At 38.3% G+C, this 23,593-nt stretch overlaps 2 protein-coding genes across 2 annotated transcripts in view; one reads left to right on the forward strand and one right to left on the reverse strand.

Moving 5' to 3' along the window:
- Window positions 1–590, reverse strand: part of Prr11 (proline rich 11) — a 29,103-nt gene extending 28,513 nt beyond the window's left edge. The window contains exon 1 of the mRNA XM_010626840.2: window positions 337–590. The gene's annotated coding sequence lies outside the window, so the exon portion shown is untranslated. The remainder of the gene's footprint in view (window positions 1–336) is intronic.
- A 241-nt stretch (window positions 591–831) lies between these two features.
- The window catches only part of Ska2 (spindle and kinetochore associated complex subunit 2), a 30,802-nt gene continuing 8,040 nt past the window's right edge, over window positions 832–23,593 (forward strand). The window contains 2 exon segments of the mRNA XM_010626711.3: window positions 832–1,006; window positions 21,080–21,166. Coding sequence (XP_010625013.2) covers window positions 974–1,006; window positions 21,080–21,166 — 120 coding nt within the window. The 5' untranslated portion in view covers window positions 832–973.

Here is a 23,593-nt window from a genome sequence, read left to right on the forward strand (position 1 = left end):
TCTCTAAAACTATCGTGGCTTTGGGAAAAGGAAACACGATAGTAGCGTGGAGGCATGAAGAACTCGGAAACGCGGCCCATAATGGCGGCATCAGGACCCTAACAGATGCTTTGTTCCAAAACGTATTTTGCGGTGTGTTAAATTAAAAGTGTGATTCGGCAGGAGTCAGGTGAAGCGCTTCTTCCCCAGCCCCAAACCTCCCCCTTTTCTGCTCCATCTTTCCTCACAACCCAGTCAAAGTCCTCACCTTCTTAAGCAATATAAGAACATAAGCATAAAAAGCCCAGCTGCAGACGCAAGCCCACGTAACAAAAAAGGAATGGCCCCTGCACTTACTGGTTTAAGAGCCTGGCGATTAGATGGGGTCCGGATAGCGGCCTCTTCACGGTTTAAAGAAAAATTCAAAATTAAATCCTTCTCACGGAGGGACCAATCCTAGGGGTACTCTCCCCAGGATTCGCTCTCTTGGTACCGTAGGAGCCCAGTTTGGCTTATGATTGGTTGAGAGCGCACCACGCTCTGACCAATCAGAGCTGAGGCACTTCGGCAAAGAAGAAGAAGGCGGGAGAGAAGGGGAGGGGAAGCCAGAAGGGAAAGAAGGTGTGTCAGGTCGCCTATGTTGTCGGTGGAAGCTTTCGTATAATTGGTTTAGTCTTCTTCTGATTGCACCAATAGCAAGCTCTTTTCTGAGGAGCCCTAACTATGAAATTGAAAGTAGAGAAGACAGGGTAGCCAATAGAAAAAAAAATATGTACATCAGCCAATCGCCCTGCGGCATTTTGTGTATTTGTCCAACAGGAAATTGTGTTTCATGCGGATGGGCGTTACCCAGCCGCCAGTGGGCGGGCGCTGGTGAATAGAAGAGCCAATGAGTGCAAGACGTTGAATGACAGCTGTCCAATAGAAATCCTCAGTGCTAGTAAGGTTTGCAGCTTGGGCGCCGCCGGGGTTTGAGGAATGTCAACTATTCAACATGGAGGCGGAGGTCGATAAGCTGGAATTGATGGTGAGTACAAAGTGAAGGAGATCTACTGGGTAATTAATTTTCCTCCCATGGCCTCGAAGCTAGGACGCAATTTGGAGTCACCGGAAACTCTGGGCGACGGAGGCTGGCTCAGAAACGAACTCCCTTCTTTTGCACCAAAGGGAGCCACCACCACCACCATCTCCACCGCTATCACCACCGCCTCGGTCTCTTAACCGCCGCGGGGGAAGGGGTTACATCCGGGAAACTCGTGGGGGAAATGGCGGGAGATGCTGAGGGCGTGGGGCCTTGGAATTTCTTACCTTCACCTTTCCTCCCACAAGTCGCTACGCCTGGGGCAGACAGTACTTTACGTATTTCCACCAAAGGGGGAACCTACTTTACGCCCCAAGAAGAGCATCAGTCTCTAAGTGCCCCAAGAAGGAGAGAAGTCGTTCGTACTCTTAGAAAGAGGCGTGGAGGGAATAAATCGAGGGGGACGGCGCCGATCCCTTCAGGGCCGAGTGGTTGGAGTGCTCAGAGGCGCGGGCTGAGAAAGTGTGAGAAAGGACGCTAGACTTGCGCGTGCAACTTCTTGGCGTTCTAGGAAGCCCCCAGACCTGTTTGTGTTTAGCCCGGAGGTAGCGAGCCCTGGTGAGGGGAGAGGAGGCCGCGGTGGGGAGATGGGGACTGGCGAGCACGTTGCTCCCCAGTCTCCCGCTTTTCTTATCCGTGAGAGAAGAGGGATTGAGAGGACCTGGAAGGGGGACCCTGGGTGCTGCTGTTTGGCCTGTGCGAGGGCGCCAAGACGAGGCGCTGTCCTAGTTTTCAGGGTTTTCCCTTTTTCTTCTCCCATCCCTACCTAGATTACCAGCTCAAAAGCCCGCGCTTTTTTTCTTAGTTCTCTTGTTTTATCTTCAGTCCTTTTCTCTTACATTATTAGTTTTTGCAGTTTGAGCTGGCTCCCTTAAAAATAGGGGGCTTGGGGAAAGTACTCTACATTTAGGTTCTATCGTTTATTTCTTTGTTAAAGAAAATCACAAGATTAAATTTTGCGAATTAGGAAATTTCTCCAACCGCGATCCGTGGCTCTTCCACCTCCCTTCCGTGGCGTTACTACTTAGGTATCGGTTGTTCCTGCGCTGCTCTCTCTCCAATTTGAGCCTCTCTTTTCTGCCTTGGAAAGGACGTGTGTGGATCCTGGAAGATACTGAACCATTCTAACTTCCATTTCCAGCTCAAAAAGTCTTGAAGTCTTGAGACCTTTTTTTTTTTTTTTTTTTTTTAAGATCTCATTTCCCCTTGATGTGTTACTGAATTGAGGTGATTCTTAAATATAAATTGATTTGAAGGCTTTTAATTACTTTTATTTGTTTTTCGTTGCTTTTTAACTTTTGCGTTTAAATTTTGCGGTGTGTTTGTGTAGGGAGTGTGGGGATGGCGACAGGGTGGCAGGATGGGGGGAGCACTGAGAGGGAAGACATGAAGCTTTTCAAGCTTGAAATAATGAGTATTTAGTTCAAGGAGGTTTTTTTTCATGATTTTTATAAAAGGGAAAGATATTTAAGATCTGAATAATATGGTTAACAAACAGGTTTTTTGCGGGTTTTGTTTGTTTGTTTTTGAGACAGGGTCTCACTATGTTAATTGAGACTGCCCTGTAACCCAGGCTGGTCTGGAACTCACAGCGATCCTTCTGTCTCAGCCTTTATAAAAGGGAAAGATATTTAAGATCTGAATAATATGGTTAACAAACAGGTTTTTTGCGGGTTTTTGTTTGTTTGTTTTTGAGACAGGGTCTCACTATGTTAGTTGAGACTGCCCTGTAACCCACGCTGGTCTGGAACTCACAGCGATCCTTCTGTCTCAGCCTCTGGAGTGCTGTGATTACAGGCTTTGCACCACCACGCCCGACAACAAACAGGTTTTTAAAGTTACTGTATTTTTGAAATACAGAAAATGTTAAGTATTTTAGTTTGATTCTATCAACAGGTATAAAAATTGTATCTTGCTCCTCTCCCTATTTTGAATTCCTCCCTTCAGATACAGATATTTCTGATTAATTGTTAATGTCAAATGATAGTAATCTACTTTTTTTTTTTTTTTTTTTTTTTTTTTTTTTAGTACTGGGGATCAAACTCTGGACCTTTCGTTTATGAGGCAGGTGGTGGAACCACTGAGCCAAATAAATCCCCGGTCCACTAATTCTACTTTTGAAAAAATTTTTTTCTTAAATTGGCTGTTTTAATTTTCAGGCTCTTTCTAGCCTTTGCATCAGGGTTAATATTCTTACAAGACTATTTTAAATTGCACTAATTCTATTTTAAGGGAAAAACAAGTAATCATCTTGAAAAGAGTAGGTTTTAGAAACTTACAAGGTAGCCAAACTTTTAAACATTTGTATGTTAAAATGGGGAAGTTTAAAAAATTTTTTTGACAAGAGGGAGAAAATAAAGCATTTTTTTCTTAAATTTCTTTCAAGTAAATTAGTGGTAGTTTCCCTCTGCTCCCCTCAAGTTACTGTTTTCATAATTTGGGTTTAAAGCTGTATACTCTAGGAAATGTACTTTAATTTTTATTATGTTTTTAGTATTACTGCTTTGTATTGACTAGATGGTAAAAGTACATCTTATCTGCAGATTTTCCATGTTCATTAAGAAATTTTAAAAAATATGTGAGCTAGTATAGTTTCTAAGATTCCAAAAGTAAATGATTTCTTGTGCAATCTTCTGGTTTTTGGATTTTTATTACTTCAAAGGATTTGTCAAGGAACTAATATTGAATATTTGGTAGGTGAAAAGAGAATGCATAATATTTAACTTTGAAAAAGAAACTAGTTATCCTAATTTTGTAAACAGACAGCCTTATCCTCTTAAAATTTTTATATATTTTTTGGTTGTGTTAGCTTCCAATTCAGAAAGTTAAACATTTGCCTTTACTTGTCTTTAAAACCTAATACTTGGTTAACAGAGTTAAATATTCTAATATTTGAGTTATAGGGTCCAGGATTTGAGGCCAAGACTGTCAAGTTCCAGCTGTCCTGAATTTGATTCCATTTTTTGGTAGGCCTTAATCCAGCTAAGTAACTGAACTGGACCCTTTAAAAGAAGGTTGGTGAAAATAATGGAAATGTGTTTCTGCATCAATCAATATTACTAATAGAGGAATAACCTCATTGTAGAGTAATCTTTGTTCTCTAACTTTTCCCTCACTTACTGATTGAGTGGCATTTGTCCAGGGCCCTTTTTGTCCACTATTGATCACAAAAGGTAGCATAGTGTGACACTATGACACTATTTCTAGGTTTATATTTGACTTTTAAAGAAACTTGGTTTCTTTAGTTAATTGGAATAGTAGAAACCTCTTCTGTAGTGTTCAGTAAAGTTGGGTTGATGTTCAGTTTAGCGCCAGTTGATTCCTTGGGTGTCTACTTACTTGTCATGAGAGCCTTCAGTGAACTTTTGAGATAAAGAGCTGTAAGGTGGTAAGTGTTTTTTGTGTTTTTTAATATGTAGTTTAGAATCCAGCGTAATTGCTTGTGTATGTAGACATTTGAAAAATTTATTTTACTTTTCATTTGTTTTCTTTGATATACTTATTCAAAGGGCTTATTTGGCAGGTAATCAATTGCTTTGGAAAAGGAGCTAACCAACAAACCATCTCAACATAAAACACAACTGACTTAGTAGTAATTATAACTGGTTTTGTTAATGCCAATCCTAAGGTATTAATAATACCTATCTTGATTACTACTAAGGTTTCGAACCTATTTACAAAGTTCCTCTACATCTCTTGATGTTTTTGTTTGAATGTCAATTATAGGTTAGTCATCAAAAAACAATTATCTCTTTGATACTTAAGTCTCAACTTTTTTTTTTAACATAAGCATTGATGTAAATGTTTTTAGGTTTTTGGATGTCTTCTGACCAAAATGGTAACCTAACATTAAATTCTTTTCACACTGAAGCTTCAAGTGTCGCCAGATACTTTTGTGTTCCTTTTCTACTTATTACTGCTAACGAATGCTCTGACTTTATTGCACTACTGTACTTTACAGCTAGCAGTGCAATAGTATTGTCAAAGCATCTGAAAGCAGGGTGCACACCAGAATTTTTTATTATTGTTTTACATCTATCTTCAATATTTGTGAATATTTTTAACCACAAACTTTTTAGTAATTGATGAAGACAATCTCTGCTATATATGCCCTTGTTGCTGAAAACTGTGTAATGTTGTTACAGTGTATCTTTTAGAAAGTCATAATTGGAAAATACTTTTCAACCTGACATTAAAAACACTACTCTTTTGCATTATGAAACACACTGAGAAAATACATTTTATATTTGAAGTTATTATGGCTTGTGTAAATGAGTAGCACTTTGTAATTTGTTTCTTTTAAAAGACTGTTTTTGGTAATTTGCTTTTTTCTGTAGCACATTTGGATAATTTCTGGTAAATCTTAGGTTTTTTTTAACTGAGTTTTGTGACGAATTTGTAATTGATGAAGACAATCTCTGCTATATATGCCCTGTGGTGACTTGCTCTGTCTTAATTAGGGTTAATTTTGGTTATGTAGGAAATGCTTGAATTTAAAATCTAAACGTGCTTGACTAAAATTCATTTCGTAGTTGTGTTAAAAACTGAATTCCTGGGCTGGGGATTTAGCTCAGTGGTTTTGCCATCTGCCTAGCAAGCAGAAGGTCCTGAGTTCCATCCCCAGTACCAAAAAAAACCAAAAAAACAACAACAACAACAACAAAAAAAACCCCAAACAAACAAACCCTGAATTCCTCACTTTTTTGGTAATGAATTTTATTGAGATATAACTTAAATACAGTAAAACTCACCAATTAAAAGTGTATAATTTCATGGGCTTTGGTAAATGTATACAGTCATAAAATCACCACAGGATATAAAACATTTCCATCACTTTAAAAAGTTTTTGTAGCTGGGCATGGTGGCTCATGCCTGTAATCCCAGCACTCTGGAAGGCTGAGGCAGGAGGATCAAAACTTAAGACTCAGCCTGGACAACTGAGTAACCTAGTGAGACCTGACTCAAAATTTGAAAAAGGGTGAGAGTTCAACTGCTAGTGAAATGTACGGGCTGTGGCTCACTCCTTTAATCCTAGCTCTGTGGAGGCCGAGGCAGGAGGATTACAAGTTTGAGTCCAGCCAGGGAAACCTAGCAGGACTCTGTCTCAAAATAATAAAAAGAGGGCTGGGGATGTGGCTCAGTGGTAGAGTGCCTCTGGGTTTAATCTCTAGTACCACAAATAAATAAATAGAAAATAAAAGAAAGAAGGTAAGTTTTTTGTCTCCCTTGGCAGTCATCCTCTTTTCCCTAAATTTTTTTTAATTTTTTTTTTTTTTTTTTTTTTTTTTTTTTTTTTTTTTGGTATGGGAATTGAACTCAAGGCCTCACACTTGCCCCAAGGGCACTGTGCCTTGAGCTACTTTTCCAGTCCTTTTCCCCCCAAATTTCTTGGCACCCACTGGTCTAGAATTTCATATAAATGCAATAATGGTATGCAACCTTTTGTATTTAGCATCGGTTAGGAGAATACTTGGTTATTCATCCATGTTGTGTGGATATTAGTAGTTGGGTTTTTTGGGGGGGACTGGGTCTCACTATGTAGTTCAGGGTGGCCCTGAACTTACTATGTAGCCCCTGTTGGCCTCGAACTCATAGCTATCTTCCTGCCTCAGCCTCCTGAGTGCTGGGATTACAAGTGTGCAACACCATGCCCAGCAGTAGTTGGACAATTTTTATTTCTAAATAGGATTCTTTTGTATAGAATATGACAAATTGTCCATTCACTAAATTATGGATTTCTGGTCATTTCCAGGCTTTGTCTTTTGTGAATAAAGTTGTTGTGAGCTCTGGATTGTTAAGTCTTTTATTTCTTTTGTGTCATTTGGATTACTGGGTAACATAAATGGTAATGATAAATGTATGCTTGCTCTTATGAGAAATTGCTAAAGTCTTTTCCAAAGTTTCTAAATGGCTGATAATATTGAACATCTTTTCATGTGTTTATTTGCAATTGGTACATTGTTAGTGAAGTGTCTGAAAAAAAATTTGCCTATTTTCAAATGACTTGTCTTTTTATTCTTGCATCATGAGAATTGTTTAGTTGTTGGTCAGCTTGTTATTTGCTTTTCCATTCAACGTCTGTACCCTCACTCCCACCCCCACACTGGAGATTGAACCCAGGAAGTGCTGAGTTACAATTCCTGACCAGTTTTTGTTTTTTTGAGATGGTGTCTCACTATGTAGTTCAGGTGGTCTTGAACTCAGGACAACAGGATTACAGGTGTGTGCCACCATGCCTGGCTGTCATTTTAAATTTTGATGAAGTCCAGTTTATACATTTTATTCTGTGGTGTATGCTTTTTATGTTTTAAGACATATATATATATTTTTTTGTACTGGGGATCAAACTCTGGCCCTTGTACTTGCGAGGAAGGTGGTGGAACCACTGAGCTAAATCCCTGTCCCAAGAAATGTTTTTCCAATCCAAGGTCACAAATATATTCTTCTAGAAGATTTATAGTTTTTAGATTTTTATATTTAAATCTTTATGTAAGTTAATTTTTATATATGATATAGAGTAAGTGTGGAGGACCTGTTTTCCTCCCTCCTTTCTTTCCTGTTTTGTTTTTTCTCCTCTTTTTTTCTTTCCTTTCTTTCAATATCCCATTGTTCCTATACTATTTGTCTAAAAAAGTATCATTCCTCTCTTAATTACCTTGATGCCTTTCAATAAGCCAATTGAAAATATATGGGCATATTGGCCTAGTTTTGAACTATTTGTTCCATTATGTCATACCACAATGTCATTTTATCTTTATAGTAAGTTTGGAATCATCTGGTGTAAGGTCTCAATCTTTGCTTTTTGGGGGGACTGTTGTTAGGTTTGTTTCTGTGTTTTTTTTGTTTTGTTTTGTTTTGTTTGGTACCAGGGATTGAATTTGGGACCTTGCACTTGTGAGGCAGGTGATGGCACCACTGAGCTAAACCCCCAGCCCTCTTGATAGGTTTTTGAGACAGGGTCTCACTGTTTAGTTCAGGCTGGGTTTGAAATCACCATGTAGCCCAGGCTGGCCTGAAACTTGCAGTGATTCTCCTGCCTCAGCCTCCTGAATGTTGCAATTACAGGCTTGTGCCACCATGCTTGGCTTAATCTTTCCTCTTTTTTCCTAAAAGTGTTTTGATCATTTTGCATTTTTGGATAAATTTTTTTGTCAGTTTCTATTTAAAAAAAAAAAGAAAACAGTCTGCTGGGATTGTGGATCTAAAGAACAATTTGGAGATAATTGATATTGTATAATATTGAAACTTGGGATGTGTGAAAGTTATATATCTCTCCATTAAATCTTTTCAAATTTCTATCAACAGTGTTTTGCATTTTTCAGTGTATAAGTCTTCTTTTTGCCCTGTGTACTGGGAATTGAACCCAGGCCACATACCTGCTAGGAAAACACTGTATCTCTGAGCTACATCCTTAGCTCTCTTATTATTTATTTATTTGTTGCTGGGGATTGAACTCAGGACCTTGTGCTTGTGAGGCAGGCAGTAGAACCACTGAGCTAAATCCTGGACCCTCTTATTTTTTATTTTTTGGTACCGGGGATTGAACTCGGGTCCTTGTGCTTGCAAGGCAGGCCACCGAACCACTGAGCTAAATCCCTGGCCCTCTTATTTTTTATTTTGGGATAAAGTTTTATTAATTGCCCAGAAGGACTCATACAAATAGCTGGGATTACAGGTGTGTGATACCATGCTGGGTTTAAACCATATTTTGGTTTAAACTATATATCTTTAATTTTAGAGACAGGGTAGGAAAGGCTATCTATTATGAGCTCATTTAAAATCAAGTGGGAGGGCTGGGGATTTAGCCCATTGGTTCCAGCGCCTGCCTTGCAAGCATAAAGTCCTGAGTTCAATCCCTGGTACCAAAAAAATAAAAAAATAAATAAAATAAAATCAAGTGGGAGCCACTTGGGAGGCTTAGGCAGGAAGATTGTGTGTTGGAAGCCACTTGGGCTACATAGTGAATTCAAGGCTAGCCTAGGCTACATAGCAAGACTCTATCCATCCATTTATCTGTCTAGAACACTCATCTAACATGAATGGTTGACAAGCACAGCCGAAGAAGACAAAATAAAAATCTTGTGTTTTCTAATTTATCTCATTATATAATTTTTATTTTATTTATTTATTTATTTATTTTTTATACTGGGGATCGAAGTCAGGACCTTGCACCTGCAAGGCAAGCACAGTGCCACTGAGCTAAATTCCTGGCTCCTCAGTATATAATATTTTAAGTTTTACTAAGTTAATCCTTAATCCTTGAGTTACATGTTTTACTCTCATTTTATAAAGAAATGGTTTCAGCTGAATTTTGCTAAAAATTTCCTATGATTTTGGCAACATAAAATCAACTTAACATTTTAGAAAAATTTATTTTTGTTAGCTTTTACAAATTCCTCCTCTTCCCATTTAATTTGCCTAATTGTAAATGTCAGTATATTTTGTTACTTAAGTGCTACTAAGTCAGGCTAGTATTAGGCACTGAAGATACTAAGAAAATTATCTGGGAGGCAGAGACAACTATGGTGCTTCATATATCTGTGATTCAATACGCGGATAAATTAAATACAATGCCATGATGGTAAAAGTAAATGCCAGGTGTTCTGAGGGCACATTAGAAAGAGACACATAACCTGGGGAAGGTTTCTTTTGAGAGGTGAGATATAATCTGAGAGTTGAAGGATGGGTAGAGATTAGAGAGTACCCAAGTGAGGAAGCAGGCAGAAGAAATACTATGTCTGGAAATGCAGAGATGAGGGCCGGGGATTTGGCTCAGTGGTGCCACTGGCTGCCTTGCAAGCTCAGGGTCCCAAGTTCAATTCCCGGTACCCCCGCAAATAAATAATTTTAAATGCAGAAATGAGAGATTTTATACTAGGAAAATTCCTAGCGTTCCCAGGGGAGTGTTGAGAGGTAGAGGCAGGAAGACTGATATTCTATCTATTAAGTTAGAAACTTCTCCATATTGTTTGACTTTATTATACTCCTAAACATTTTTTGAATTTTTAAATTGTGTTCAAATACGCGTAAAATTTACCAGATTTTTAAAGCGTATATTTCAGTGGTATTAAACCCCTGTTGCCGGCCTTTTTTATTCTTTTGAGATAGGGTCTTGTTAAATCTCTTAGGTGGGACTCCTGCTTCAGCCTCCCAAAGTGCTAGAATTATAGGCCTAAGAAGTTTTTATTTGGATATTTTTGCAACAACACCATGTATCACCCTTACATGTATCAGAGTATTCTGAATCCCCCAAGAAAACAAATATTCTGGTAAATTAAATAATTTGTCCCAATTTTTTGTCCCTCTCTGTATCTATACACTTGCATAACTTTTTGTCCCCCAGTACTAGGGATTGATCCCAGAGCCTCTGCATTGTGTTATATCCCCGGCTTTTTTTCTTTTATCTCTAGGCAGGGTTTTACTAAGTAACTAAATCGCCCCCCCCCACCATGGGCTTGAGCTTGTGATCCTCCTGCTTCAGCTTCCCAGAGGGCTGGGATCACAGACATATGCCGCCACACCTGATTTACTTCTTCTTGATTGACCGAGTACATTTTCCCTCCTCTTCATATGCTTTGGCCAAAGAGACGTGGATGGAACTGACAGTGTTCCAGCAGTGAAGTTAGTATGCTTATTTTTGTGTTTCTACCACCTCCACGAGGTTATCTCAGGGGTAGTCTAAGGGCTCAAGGAAGATGAGATACAAAAAGATCCCTCAAATTAAGGTTGCTAGACTTAGTGTAAACCTAAAAGTACAGGGTTCAAGCCAGGCGTGGCAGTATATGCCTGTAATCCCTGCAGTTATGAAGCAAAGGCAGGAGGATCACTGTAAGTTCAAGGCCAGCCACAGGCTGGGGATTTATTTAGCTCAGTGGTTCTGGTGCCTGCCTCGCAAATGCAAGGGCCTGAATTCAATCCCCGTACCAAAAAAAAAAAAAACAAGGCCAGCCTGAACTGCATAGCAAGATCCTCCTAGATATTTTGTGCCCAGAAATTTAATTTTCATTTTATTACCCCAGACCAAACTCCTTCAGTTTTCCCCCCTGCAAACTCCAGCTTCAGAAGGGAGGAGATAGTTTTTGTCTAAGGTATCTTTTACACATCCAGCATTGTGCTTACTTAGTACTTGGGTTTCAAAAGAAATCACACCTTTTTTTTTGAAGGACAGAAAAACAGAACATTTCCTGGTGCTTACTGTACTTAGTTTACACACTTAGTTTAAGTAAACTTAGAATTTTCCCCCTCTATCTTTAGGAGGATACAGTTATTCTTAGAGGAGCTTCTCTCCAGAAGAATATACACATACATAAAATGGCCAGTTACTTACAGGAATTTGTAGAAATTTCCCTTCTAGTTTGGATTTGATGTCTCCCAAAGGTCGATGTGGTAAAAGTTTGCTCCCCCGCCTGGGTGCGATTGGGAGGTTGTGGGACCTTAAGAGATGGAGCTGAAGGGCTGGGAATGTAGCTCTGTGTAGTGTCTGCCTGCCAAGCCCAAGTTCCTGAGTTCCATTCCCCATACTAAAACCAAAACAGACAAAAAAAGAGTTGGGGCTGAGCTGGATGGACGAAGTTAAGTCATTGGGGAAAAGTCCTTTTAGGGAAAATTTGGACCCTGGTTTTTCCTGTCTTGCCCTTTGCTTCTCAGTCTACGCGGTTAACAGGCCCCCTTTGCCATGCCTTCCTGCCATGCTGTTTTATGCTGCCACAGGACCAAGTGACCATGGGCTGAAAATAAATCTTCCTTTAAAGTTAACTACCTCAGGTATTTTATCAGTGTCAGAAAGCCAACAACTGCCACATAAAGCTAACAACTCCTCATAAGCTCATGCTGGCTGTGGCTGTAGCTCATTGGTAAAGCGCCTGCCTAACATGTACGTAGGCCCCAGGTTCAATTCCCAGTAAATACACACACACTATTCTGATATTAAAGTGGTTTGAAATTAAGTGAATATGCACCACGGGTCTTATATTCTTTTTATTATCAACATACAAGTAAGCAAAAACAATTGCTGCCAAAGATGCACAGAAGATTTTACTAAATTACCTGTAATCTCAGAACTGTGGGAGGCTAAGGCAGGAGAGTCCAAGTCAATTCAGCGAAGCCTTGTCTCAGAATAAAGAGTTGGGAATGTAGCTCACTGCAAAGATCATGGATTCAATCCCCAGTATTGCAAAAAACCCAAAACAAAATAAAAACCCATTACACTGAATTTTTCTTTTAAGTATGTACACTCTAAATGGGTTCTGCAATTAGGAATGTAGCTGTTTTGTCATGTTTGATGGCATTTTTAAACTTTACGTCCTGAAGATTATCATGAATATCTTATATACTTATACCATTATAATATTTTGTGTGTATTACACAGTATAGTATTTGAGAATACTGCTTGGAAGACCCTGACATTAATGATTTTAAAAATCCAGCCTGGTATATGTGGGTAAGTGAAATCAGTGTGACTGAAGTGTGAAATGTGAAACTTGTGAGAGAAAATGTTAACATTTTGTGAAAAGTTATACTAAAAGTTGAAATTCATTCTGTAGGCTTTGAGAAGTACCAGTGTTATTTTTCCTTGTGATAGGGCTTGCACATAAGGATCTTTTCAGTGAAACATGATTTAGTGTGGTGCATTCCCGTTCCAGGCTATCCTGCAGGCTAAGGCAGGAGGATTGCAGCTTTGAGGCCAGGTTGGGCAACTTATCAAGCCCCTGTTCCAAAACAAAAAAATTGAAAGGCTAAAGCTGGAGCTTAGCACTTGATGGGTTCAATCCCCTGTACTCCCACCCCCCAAAAAAGTATTACTGGGTTTGAAATGGCTTATACTTTTTAAAAATTGCTTTAATTATACACACATAGTTTTCCCCTTATTTCTTCAGTTTTATTGCTTTCATTTTTGATGTCCTGTTTTCTGAGACAAGGTCTTACTGTGTAATTCAGGTATGTAGACCAAGCTGACTTCAAATTTACAGTGATCCTCCTGCCTCTGCTTTCCAGTGCTGACAAGTACCACCATGCCTGGCCCTCATTTCTTTATTATATGAGGTATGATCAAACAACATAGTGAATGTTTAAATGAAAAAAATTTATGACAGTAAATCACACTGTACTATTAATCCTCTTCAACATACTCTTCTTTGAACATGCTTATCCCATCATCCTTGGTACTGTTTTTTATAGTAAGAAATTTTTAAAAATGTAAACATTTTATAATACTTGTAGATTACCCTTTGTGTATGTAATACATTTTTTTTGTAGTAAAACAAGATAACTAAAAATGAAAAAGGAACCTTCTATAATTCCCTGATTGACTGTTACAAGCTTTCAGAATTTTTGTAGATATATCTATTGTCGCGAGCCGGCGACGCAGAGCACTGTCCAGCCGTGTCTCAAACCTGAAAGAGCAGCGGGGTGGAGATGGGGCAGAGAGAAAGGAAGGACGCCAAGACAAGAGTCTGATCAAGGCGGCGTTTATTGCCGGCAAGCACCGGCCTTTTAAAGCAAAAAAAAACACAAACTATTATGGGATGGGTTTACCATAGTAACTGAAAGGTCACACAGGAAAAGAGCAAACAGGTTCACCAAAGCAACCCACCATGAGTAGTAGTAACCCGGACAACCACACATCTAAAGGTCAGAGACAAGAAACTGTAACTTTCAGGAATTCCACAAAGGAAACACTCTACCTGCTAAACTGGAGAAACTTAACACATATAGAGTTACTAGAGTTAACGGTATTTACAACCAATACTCATGATCCCCACAATCTATAACTTTTACTACACCAGTTTCATTTAATATATTGTGAAAATTCCACTTCTGTAGTCTATATGTCTACAGCCCAATTAACATAGATAATTTGGGATCCTGAAAGCTTTAGAAAAGTAGATTATTTCAACTAGTTCATGTGTATACCCCTAGCAATAGTTCTGTAAAAGCTTGAGATTAGGTGTTGATAAATCTAAACCTTCAGTCTGCTTTCTTCCCCTTTGGCTGCCTGCTGCCAGAAATAACCTGGTACTTATATCTTGGTGCTTATGCATATTACTATTTGTCTGTTTCAGACAAACACAGACATGTATTTGTTTTGCTTAGAAGAGTGGATAATAGTCCAAACTCTAGCAGAAAAAAGAAAATAAATTTTGACTAGACATTACAGGTGGCCCTTGTTGGGAACTTGAAATAGTTATCCTTAGAACAGGTTTTAAAGGGTGGTTTATTTCCAAGGCTGTTTGTCTTTTCAAATAAATGAATGCTCTTTGATCTATTCCCTTTGTCAAGCTTTGGGGTATACATTAAAAACTAGGATTGGGGATGTAGATCAGTGGTAGAGCACTGCACCTGCATCCCCCCAATGTAGAGGCTTTTGCCAATAAGATATTTGAAATCAAGTGGTGATGTTGCCATGCAAACAAATAATTATAGTACAGAGAATGGTAAATTATAACCATGGGCTAAGTAAAATGAGAGTAGATAAAGGTGTTTCAAAATGTAAATTGGAGTGAACAGAATTAAGAAATAGGTTTTTTGGTTAAAAATATAAGTAAACTAGTTTTAGGAAAATCAAGATACCTAATGTTACCTTAAAACAAGTGTTTGGTTTTTGTTTTTTGGTTTTTTGAGACAGGGTCTCTCCATGTAGTTGAGACTGACCTGGAACTCACTATGTAGCCCAGGCTGGTCTCGAACTCACAGCGATCCTCCTGCCTCAGCCTCCTGAGTGCTGGGATTATAGGCATGCGCTACCACGCCTGGCAAAACAAGTGTTTCTATAGAAAAAAAAATTTTTTTTAAGGTACCAGGGATCGAACTCAGGCCCTTGAGCTTGCAAGACAGGTGGCGGGACCACTGAGTCAAATCCCTGGCCCAGAAAATGTATGTTTAAATCTATTGTACCTAGTGAATCCAGAGCACACCAATACCAACTCTTCTCTATGCTTACCTACCCCTCTATAGGGAAGATTGCAATTTTTTTTGAGACAGGGTCTTGCTATTCAGTTCAGGCTGGCCTTGAATTCTCACTATGTAGCTCAGGCTGGTCTATAACTCACAGCAATCCTCCTGCCTCAGCCTCCTTATCTCCTTATTTCCCCATGATTTGATGCTGTTGAGATAAGGCCCATCACCAAATGATGTGGTTTGAGTTTTAAGAGCAGTGTAGGTGGACAGCACTACTGGTACATGAGAATCTATGGGTTCTTTAAAAACAGCAAGTGTTTTTAAGCTGGGGACTGCTACTTTATTTTCTCTTTGCTGCCAAATAGTTGAGTAGTATGTGATACAGTATGCCATTTACTTAGAACCATAAACAGGTCATATTAAGAACTAGTACAACAAAATATGTTTATGAAATATGCAGCATACTCTTGAATTTTAAAAATTTATTTTAGGCGTTTTGCAGCATACTTTCTAAAACTCAGAATCATTTCCTGAACTCTTTTCACATTCATATAGCATCTTCTTTTTAGTCTCAATCTACTTCTAGCGAGAGTGTTAATTAGCTGCTCTTGGGATGTTTTAACAATGACTTCTATATTCTTTTTTCCAATTAACTTGCATATTTTATTTATCACCGCTAGGCTTAATATAAAATATTTTCCCTTTATTACTGATTTAAAAGAAAACTGTAGCTTCTAAACTATAAATCTCTTGGTCATAAATAAAATCACTGATTTTACTTTAAATATTGTAATGCCCTTAAAAATAATAAAGGCAGCTAAAATAAATTAGCTAAAAGTTAGTAGAAACACTAATTTTACTCTTTTACAAGGCTTCCAGGAGGCTAATAAGGGCAGTGAGTGAAGTTTATCCATATTTTACAGACCATCATAATTGGTCAGTAAATTTCCTACTGTGTAATTTCCAAATTTCCTGTTTATCCCCAGATCCTAGAACCCTATCAATATTGTCTCTGCTGTGTAAATAACTCTGAGTAGTGCAATATTGCTTATAGGGTTTTGGTATTTGGGAAAAACAATGGGCAGGCTGCAGAAACTACCGTATATAGCTAAAATTGAAGCAAAAGTCATGTTTAGGAAGAAGAAAATAGTAGCAGCTACATTTCACTATAAATATTAAAATCTGAGGCTAAAACATCAAAAAAAATTTTTTTAAAGAGCTAGAATTTTAATGACCTAGAACTCAGCATGTAACTCAGGCTGGCCTCAAATTTGAAGCAGTCCTCCTGCTGAGACTTTTTTAAAAGAAAATTTATCGGTACATTTAAGGTACACAATATAATGACATTCATCATTGAAAATTTGCTCCTTTACATTATGTATCTTGGTTCTTATTTTTGGTTTGTTTTTAAAGACAGGGTCTTACTCTGTAGTTCAGGCTGGCCTTGAACTAGCATCCATCCTCCCACTCTGCCTGCTGAGTGCTGGGTTTTTAGGAGATGCCACCTTGCCTGACTGCCTGAGCCTGTTGAGTGCTGGGATTACTAGTGTGCACCACTACACCTGGCTCAAAATTTTAATTTGCTGGAAGGCAACATTTATGTTTTCTAAGTTTTTAACATTTTGCTAAGTTGAACTTGAGTTTATTTGTAATATAAGGAAACAGAACTACAGTCTTGAAAGCTACCCGAGATTACAACTCTCTCATGTAATAGAGACCCAGAGAAATGAGGACTCTCCTAAGGCCATATAGCTCGTTAGGGACAGAAGGACTAGAACTTTCTTTTTTTCTGGTACTGGGGATTGAACTCAGGAATTTGCACTTGGGAGGCAGGCCCACCAACACTGAGCTAAATCCCCGGCCTAGGACTAGAACTTTTACCACTTAATGTACTTCTTTCTTTTCCTTTTTCTATACCATAATGTTAGGTTATATTCAGAGGGAATTATTTGACTTTTTAAGTTTAGCAATACTGTATCTAAAACTTTTAAAATAGCTTTAAGAATTTGCATTTTTTTCCATGTCTATATTCCCTTTCCAGCCTCCATGGTACTAAAGGTGAGACTCAGGGCCTTTGCACTGAGTTACATCCTCAGCTCTTTTTATTTACTTTTATACAGGGTCTTGGTAAGTTGCTAAATTTCCCAGCCTGGTCTTGAACTTGTGTCCCTCCTTTAGCTTCCCAGAGTGCTGGGATTATTAGGTGTGCACCTTGACACCTGTTTTTTTTATTTGTTTTAATAACGTATATTACTTTAGTCTCACTACATAAAAAAAAAGTAATGAATACTGAAGTACATGAAGTCACTCAGACTACTGCATTTAGCATTTTTTTTAATCCCCTGCTTATTGCCTAGACCAGTGTGGTGGTGAACCTATGGCATGAATGCTACAGCAGGCTGTTACTGAAAGCTCTGAAAGGTTTGCCATCAATGGCCTAGGCCATTAACTTCAAAAACAAATATTTGAGGACTGGGGAAAAAAAGAAGAATGAAGATAATTATGTAGATATAAAAATTCCGTATCATGAATGTGATCATTATGTATATCTAAAAGGTACCAAATAAAATCAATTTTAAAAACCCCAAAAATGGGGCCAGGGATCTAGATCAGTGGTTCCACTGCCTGCCTGGCAAGCACAAGGTCCCGAGTTCCATCCCCGGTACCAAAAAAACCCCCCAAAAAACAAAAATAAGCAAATACTTCCCCTGCATATAATCACAAAATGTTGGTACAGTTTTCCAGAGGATAACATTTTACTCTCAAGCTTTTGTCTTTTTGCAAGATATATTTTAAAGGTAGTGATTTATTTGTTTATTTGTGGGAGTACAAAGTGTGGTAGAAAAGTGAGTAATTACGATATCAAGACATCAAGGTGTACATCTTAAATATATTATTTATTTGTCATTGTAGTCTGATTGTAACCTACTTTTTTTTTATTAAGTTTCTTGGGCTGGGGATTTAGTTCAGTGGCACCGTGCCTGCCTTGTAAGTGCAAGGTCCTGAGTTTGATCCATGGTACAAAAAAAAAACCAAACAAACAGAAGTTTATTGTTACCTTTTAGGTATACAGTACAGTTACATTCATCACTGGGATCTTATACCTTTACATGATGTGTCTTGGTTCTTATTTTTTCCCCATACCCCTGCCTTCCCTTCACCCCCTCCACCCTTCCCTATTTACAAAGACTTTGTTTCAATTTTTGCCTTTTCTCATATTTTTTATTTCCCCTTATTTCCTTTCCCCTACCCTTCCCACTTCCCCTACTCCTTTAGTCCCCCCTCCCCGCTTTTTTTCCTATTTCACATTATCTTTTCCTTTTTTGGTACTGGGGATTGAACTTGGGACCTTGCACTTGTGAGGCAGGCGGTGGAACCACTGAGCTCAATCCCCAGCTCACACGGTCAATTATACAATTTGAACCTTATTTACACTTTCATCTTAAATATATTTAATTTCTATTTGCCAATTATACCTCAATAAAGCTGTGATATGGGGAATTTAATTTCCTATATTCCTTGATATAAATAGTACCAACAATGATAAATAGCAGGGAAAATATATTTCTTTGTATTATTTGCTAATGTTTAATGCAGTATCCATTAAATCAGTGAAAGGACAAACTTCCATTTATCTTTTTTTTTGTGGTACTGGGGATTGAACTTGGGTCCTTGCGCTTGCAAGGCAGGCCACCAAACCGCTGAGCTAAATCCCCGGCCCCCATTTATCTTTTTGTGCACAAAAATTTTTTTTTGTTTTGTTTTTTTGTTTTTTGAGACATGGTCTCACTATGTAGTTGAGATTAACCTGGAACTCACTATGTAGCCCAGGCTGGTCTTGAACTCGCAGTGATCCTCCTGCCTCAGCCTCCAGAGTGCTGGGATTACAGGCATATGCGCCACCACACCCGGCCCACAAAAATATTTTTAAATTGTGTTAAAATCTATACAACATAGAATTTACCGTTTTAGTGAGTGTGGTGGTGCACACCTATATGTAATCAAAGCATTTGGGAGACTGAAGCAAGAGGATCACTGTGAATTCAAGACTAGCCTGTACTACATAGCAAGATTCTTTCTCAACAAAAATGAAATTTACCATTTTAAGTAGGGTGTAGTACTGTACACCTGTAATCCCAGCACTTTGGAAAGCTGAGGCAGAGGGATACCAACTTCAAGTTCCCCTTGGGCTACTTAGTGAAACTCTATTTCAAAATAAAAATAACAAAAGAGGTTAAGGATGTAGCTCTATGGTAGAGTGACTTTGCCTTTGATCCTACTCCCCCATAATTACAATGTTATTTATATTTGAATGTATGATTGGGGGTATTAAGTATATTCACATTGTTATGCAACCATCACCAACATACATCTTTAGAACTATTATCTTGCAAGATGGAAACTATGTATCCATTAAATAACTCATTAAGCAATTAAATATTACTCCTTCCCTGCAGCCTCTGGCAACAACCATTCTACCTTTTGTCTCTGTAAACATGACTTCTCTAGGTAATTCAAATGTAGATTTTGAGTGCTTATCTTTCTGGAACGGCTTTTAAAGTTTTATTTATTTATTTATTATTTTTTTTTATGTTTTGGTACTGGGGATTGAACTCAGGACCTTGTGCTTGTGAGGCAGGTGGTGGAGGCACCACTGAGCTAAATCCCTAGCCCTTCACTTTCTCTTTTTATTGCAAATTTTTGTTCTTTTTATTTTGTTATTTATTTAATTATTTTTGAGATAGGGTCTCACTACCTAGTTCAGGCTTGTTTTGAACACACTGTGTAACTCAGGCTGGCCTTGAACTCAAGGTGATCCTCTTGCCTCAGCCTCCCAAGTGTTGGGATAAGAGGTGTGCTCCACTACACCTGGCTTCTTTTTATTTTGTTATTTTTATTTTTGTATTTTTGGTACTGGGGATCAAATTTGGGACCTTGCACTTGTGACGCAGGCAGCAGAACCACTGAGCTAAATCCATGGCCCCTTCTTTTTATTTTTTGAGACAGGGTCTTACTGTAGTCTAGGCTCTTCTGGACTCACTATATAGCTCAGACTGGCCTTGAACTCAGTGGTAATCCTCCTACCCAAGCCTCCCAAATGTTGGGATTATAAATGTTTACCACCACACTTAACTATCCTGACTTAGTTTTTTTCTCTCATTTTTTCCCCACATACCTGTCCTCCCTTCACCCCCTCCACCCTCCCCTATTTACAAAGACTTTGTTTCCATTTTTTCCTTTTCTCATATTTTTTCTTTTACCTTATTTCCTTTCCCTTCCTATTTCCCCTATACCTTTAGCCCTTTTCTTCCTATTTCACATTATCAGTTATACAATTTGGATCTTATTTACTTTTAGCTTCTCACACCAGAGAAACTATTCTAATTTTATACCTCTTGATGGCCTCTAATTGTGGTGGCATATATTAGTAGCTCTTTGGTCAATGTGGTGTATTTCTAATAAAGGTAACTGGGTATCCCTGAAATAAAATTGTTCTGTATTTTTTTATTTTTATTTTTTTTTGCTTTTTGAGACAGGGTCTCACTATGTAGTTGAGACTGACCTGGAACTCACTATGTAGCCCAGGCTGGTCTCGAACTCACAGCGATCCTCCTGCCTCAGCCTCCTAAGTGCTAGGATTACAGGCATGCGCCACCACGCCCGGCTAATTCGGCTAATTGTTCTGTATTTTAATTTGAAACCATATTTCCTGTCAAAGGTAGGAAAATGCTATTTACCTGATCATTACTGACCCTGTGGAGCTGTTCATGATTTTTTTTTTTTTTTTTTTTGGTACTGGGTATCGAACTTGGGTCCTTGTGCTTTTGAGGCAGGCGCCAGTATGATTTTTTATTAATACAGCATATAACAGTGGCTACTTAGAATCTCATTTGGCTTAAATCTAAGAGAGTTACATGGAAAATAATTTCAAAATGTTAACTAGTTTTAAAATTTTTATATTGCATGCTAGGCAAGTACCATTCTATATAACAGTCTCATCTTTTCAAAGTATTTATTACATATTAAAATAACAAAAAATATAAAAAGTAAAGAAAGACTAATGCATTTTGGTTACTAATATGTGTTTTGGTTTATAAAATAATTATTTGTACTGATTTTTAGTTCCAGAAAGCTGACTCTGATCTGGATTACATTCAGTACAGGCTGGAATATGAAATCAAGACTAATCATCCTGATTCAGCAGGAGAGGTAATCTATAAAATGAATAAACCTTTTTTTTTTTGGTTCCAGGATCGAACTGGGGACCTTGTGCTTGCAAGGCAGGTGGCAGCACCACTGAGCTACATCTCTGGCCCTGAATAAACCTTTTTGTTTCGTTTGGGACCGGGGATCGAACTTGGGAACTTGTGCTTGCGAGGCAGGTGGCAGAACCACTGAACTAAATCCCTGGCCCCGGAATAAACCTTTTTAACTGAATATTTTGTAAAAAGATTTTCTGGTAATGTTTCTAATAGTATACTTTGTGTGTGTGTGTGTGTGTGTGTGTGTGTGTGGTAATAGAGATTGATCTCAGGGCTTTGCACATGCTAGGCAAATGCTGTACCACTAAACTGTATTCCCAAACCTAATATTTCTACTAATAAAAAAATAGAAGCAATTACATATTAACAATTGTGTTATGTTGAATTTATAGAGTCTTAAAATTGATGGAGGCTTGGTCAGGGCATATTGAAAAGATTATAACCATCATTGGTGAAATTTGTGGTGCTTTGCTTGTTATATTTTCTTTCTTTTTTTTTTTTTTTTTTTTTTTTTTGGTACCAGGGATCGAACTCAGGTCCTTGCACTTGTGAGGGAGGTGGCGGAATCACTGAGCTAAATCCCTGGCCCTTCTTTCTTTTTTTTTGAGACCGGGTCTCACTATGTAGTTGAGTCTGACCTGGAACTCATTACGTATCCCAGGCCATTCTTGAACTCACAGCAATCCTTCTGCCTCAGCCTCCCAAGTGCTAGGATACCAGGTGTGCATCACCACGCCTGGCTGCTTGTTATATTTTCCTAACTTTTAAAAAAGAATCATTGATGCTGAGCAAGTTGTAAGGTCCTGAATTCAATTCCCAGGAACCCACCCCCCCCAAAAAAAAAAGGAAAAGAAAAGAAGAATCATTGAGGGCTGGGGCTGGGGATGTTGCTCAGTGGTAGAGATTTTTGCCATCATGAGCACCCAAAATAAAAATAATCATTGAACTCCAAGGAACAAACCAGGGTAGAAACCTCTGAAATTCTGAGATAATATAGCTGCTATTTTAGGGCAGTGGTTCTTCTGTAAGTATTAGCAGCCATGCTATTCTCCTAGGAGCAGGATGATTTACTGTTAGTTTGTTTCATTATACAATATGAGCACTGATTTTGCATAAAATTATGTGCTTAGTTATTGTAAGATGAGGTGGATTAGAAATAATATCTATTCATTTAGTTATTTATTTTTGAGATGGAGTTCTCACAGTTCTACCCAGGCCAGTCTCAAATTCCAAGGCTTAAACAATCCTCTTGACGCAGCCTCTTGAGTAGCTGGGAGTATAGGTACATACTACTGCCTCCAGCAGACTCTATTCAAAGGCCATAAAATCATTGCTGTAAGTATACATGCCCATAGAATAAAAGCAAGTGATGCCTAAAAACATTAATATCTTTTGACAGGTCTTTCCAGCAAACAAAAAATACTGTATTTTATAGTCTTCAAAAAGTTTACCATGAGCTGGGCGTGGTGGTGCACACCTGTAATCCTAGTACTCGGGAGGCTGAGGCAAGAGGATCGCTGTGAGTTTAAGACCAACCTGGACTACATAGTGAGTTCCAGGTCAGTCTCATCTACATAGTGAGACCCTGTCTCAAAAAAAAAAAAAAAGTTAAACATATTAAAAAAATTTTTGACTAGATAGAAGTACAAATTAAAGCGACTTATTATACAAAATCAGGCAAACTTCATGAATATTTACTTTTTTTTGGGGGGGGGATCGGATTTAACTTGGGACTTTGTGCTTGAAAAGCAGGGAGCAGAACCACTGAGCTAAATCCCCGGCCTTATGAATGTTTACTTTCTAATGCTTAGTTCATGGCATTTCAGAATTATATTTAAATTATCCTAACTTTTTTTTGTTTTGTTTTATTTTTTGTGGTACTAGGGATTGAACTCAGGACCTTGTGCTTGCCAGGCAGGCACAGGTGCGACTGAGCTCAATCCCCAGCCCTCATGCTTAATATTTTCAGGCACCACCAAACTGTCAAAGAAGCTAAATCATTTTACATCCTTAGGTTTTTTTTTTCTGCCTCAAACTCAGAGCAGACCTTTTGCCTCAGCCTCTCAAAATGCTGGGATTACAGGTGTGCACGTGCACCATCACACTCAACATTATATTTTTGTTGTTGTTGTTGTTCCTGGGGATCAAACTTGGGTCCTTGTGCTTTCAAGGCAGGCAGCAGCACCACTGAGCTAAATCCCTGACCCAGCAGTCTTTCTTTTTTTTTTTTTTTTTTTTTTTTTTTTTTTTTTTTTTTTGTCCTGGGGATCGAACGCAGGACCTTGCACTTGCAAGGCTCCATGTTTTAATTTTTGAGGAACTTTTGAAATACCTTAATATTTATACAATAACTATCTACCTTCCTTTTTTATGT

This window comes from Fukomys damarensis, unplaced genomic scaffold, assembly GCF_012274545.1.
Source record: "Fukomys damarensis isolate Sample0158 unplaced genomic scaffold, DMR_v1.0_HiC HiC_scaffold_13, whole genome shotgun sequence".
NCBI lineage: Eukaryota > Metazoa > Chordata > Mammalia > Rodentia > Bathyergidae > Fukomys > Fukomys damarensis.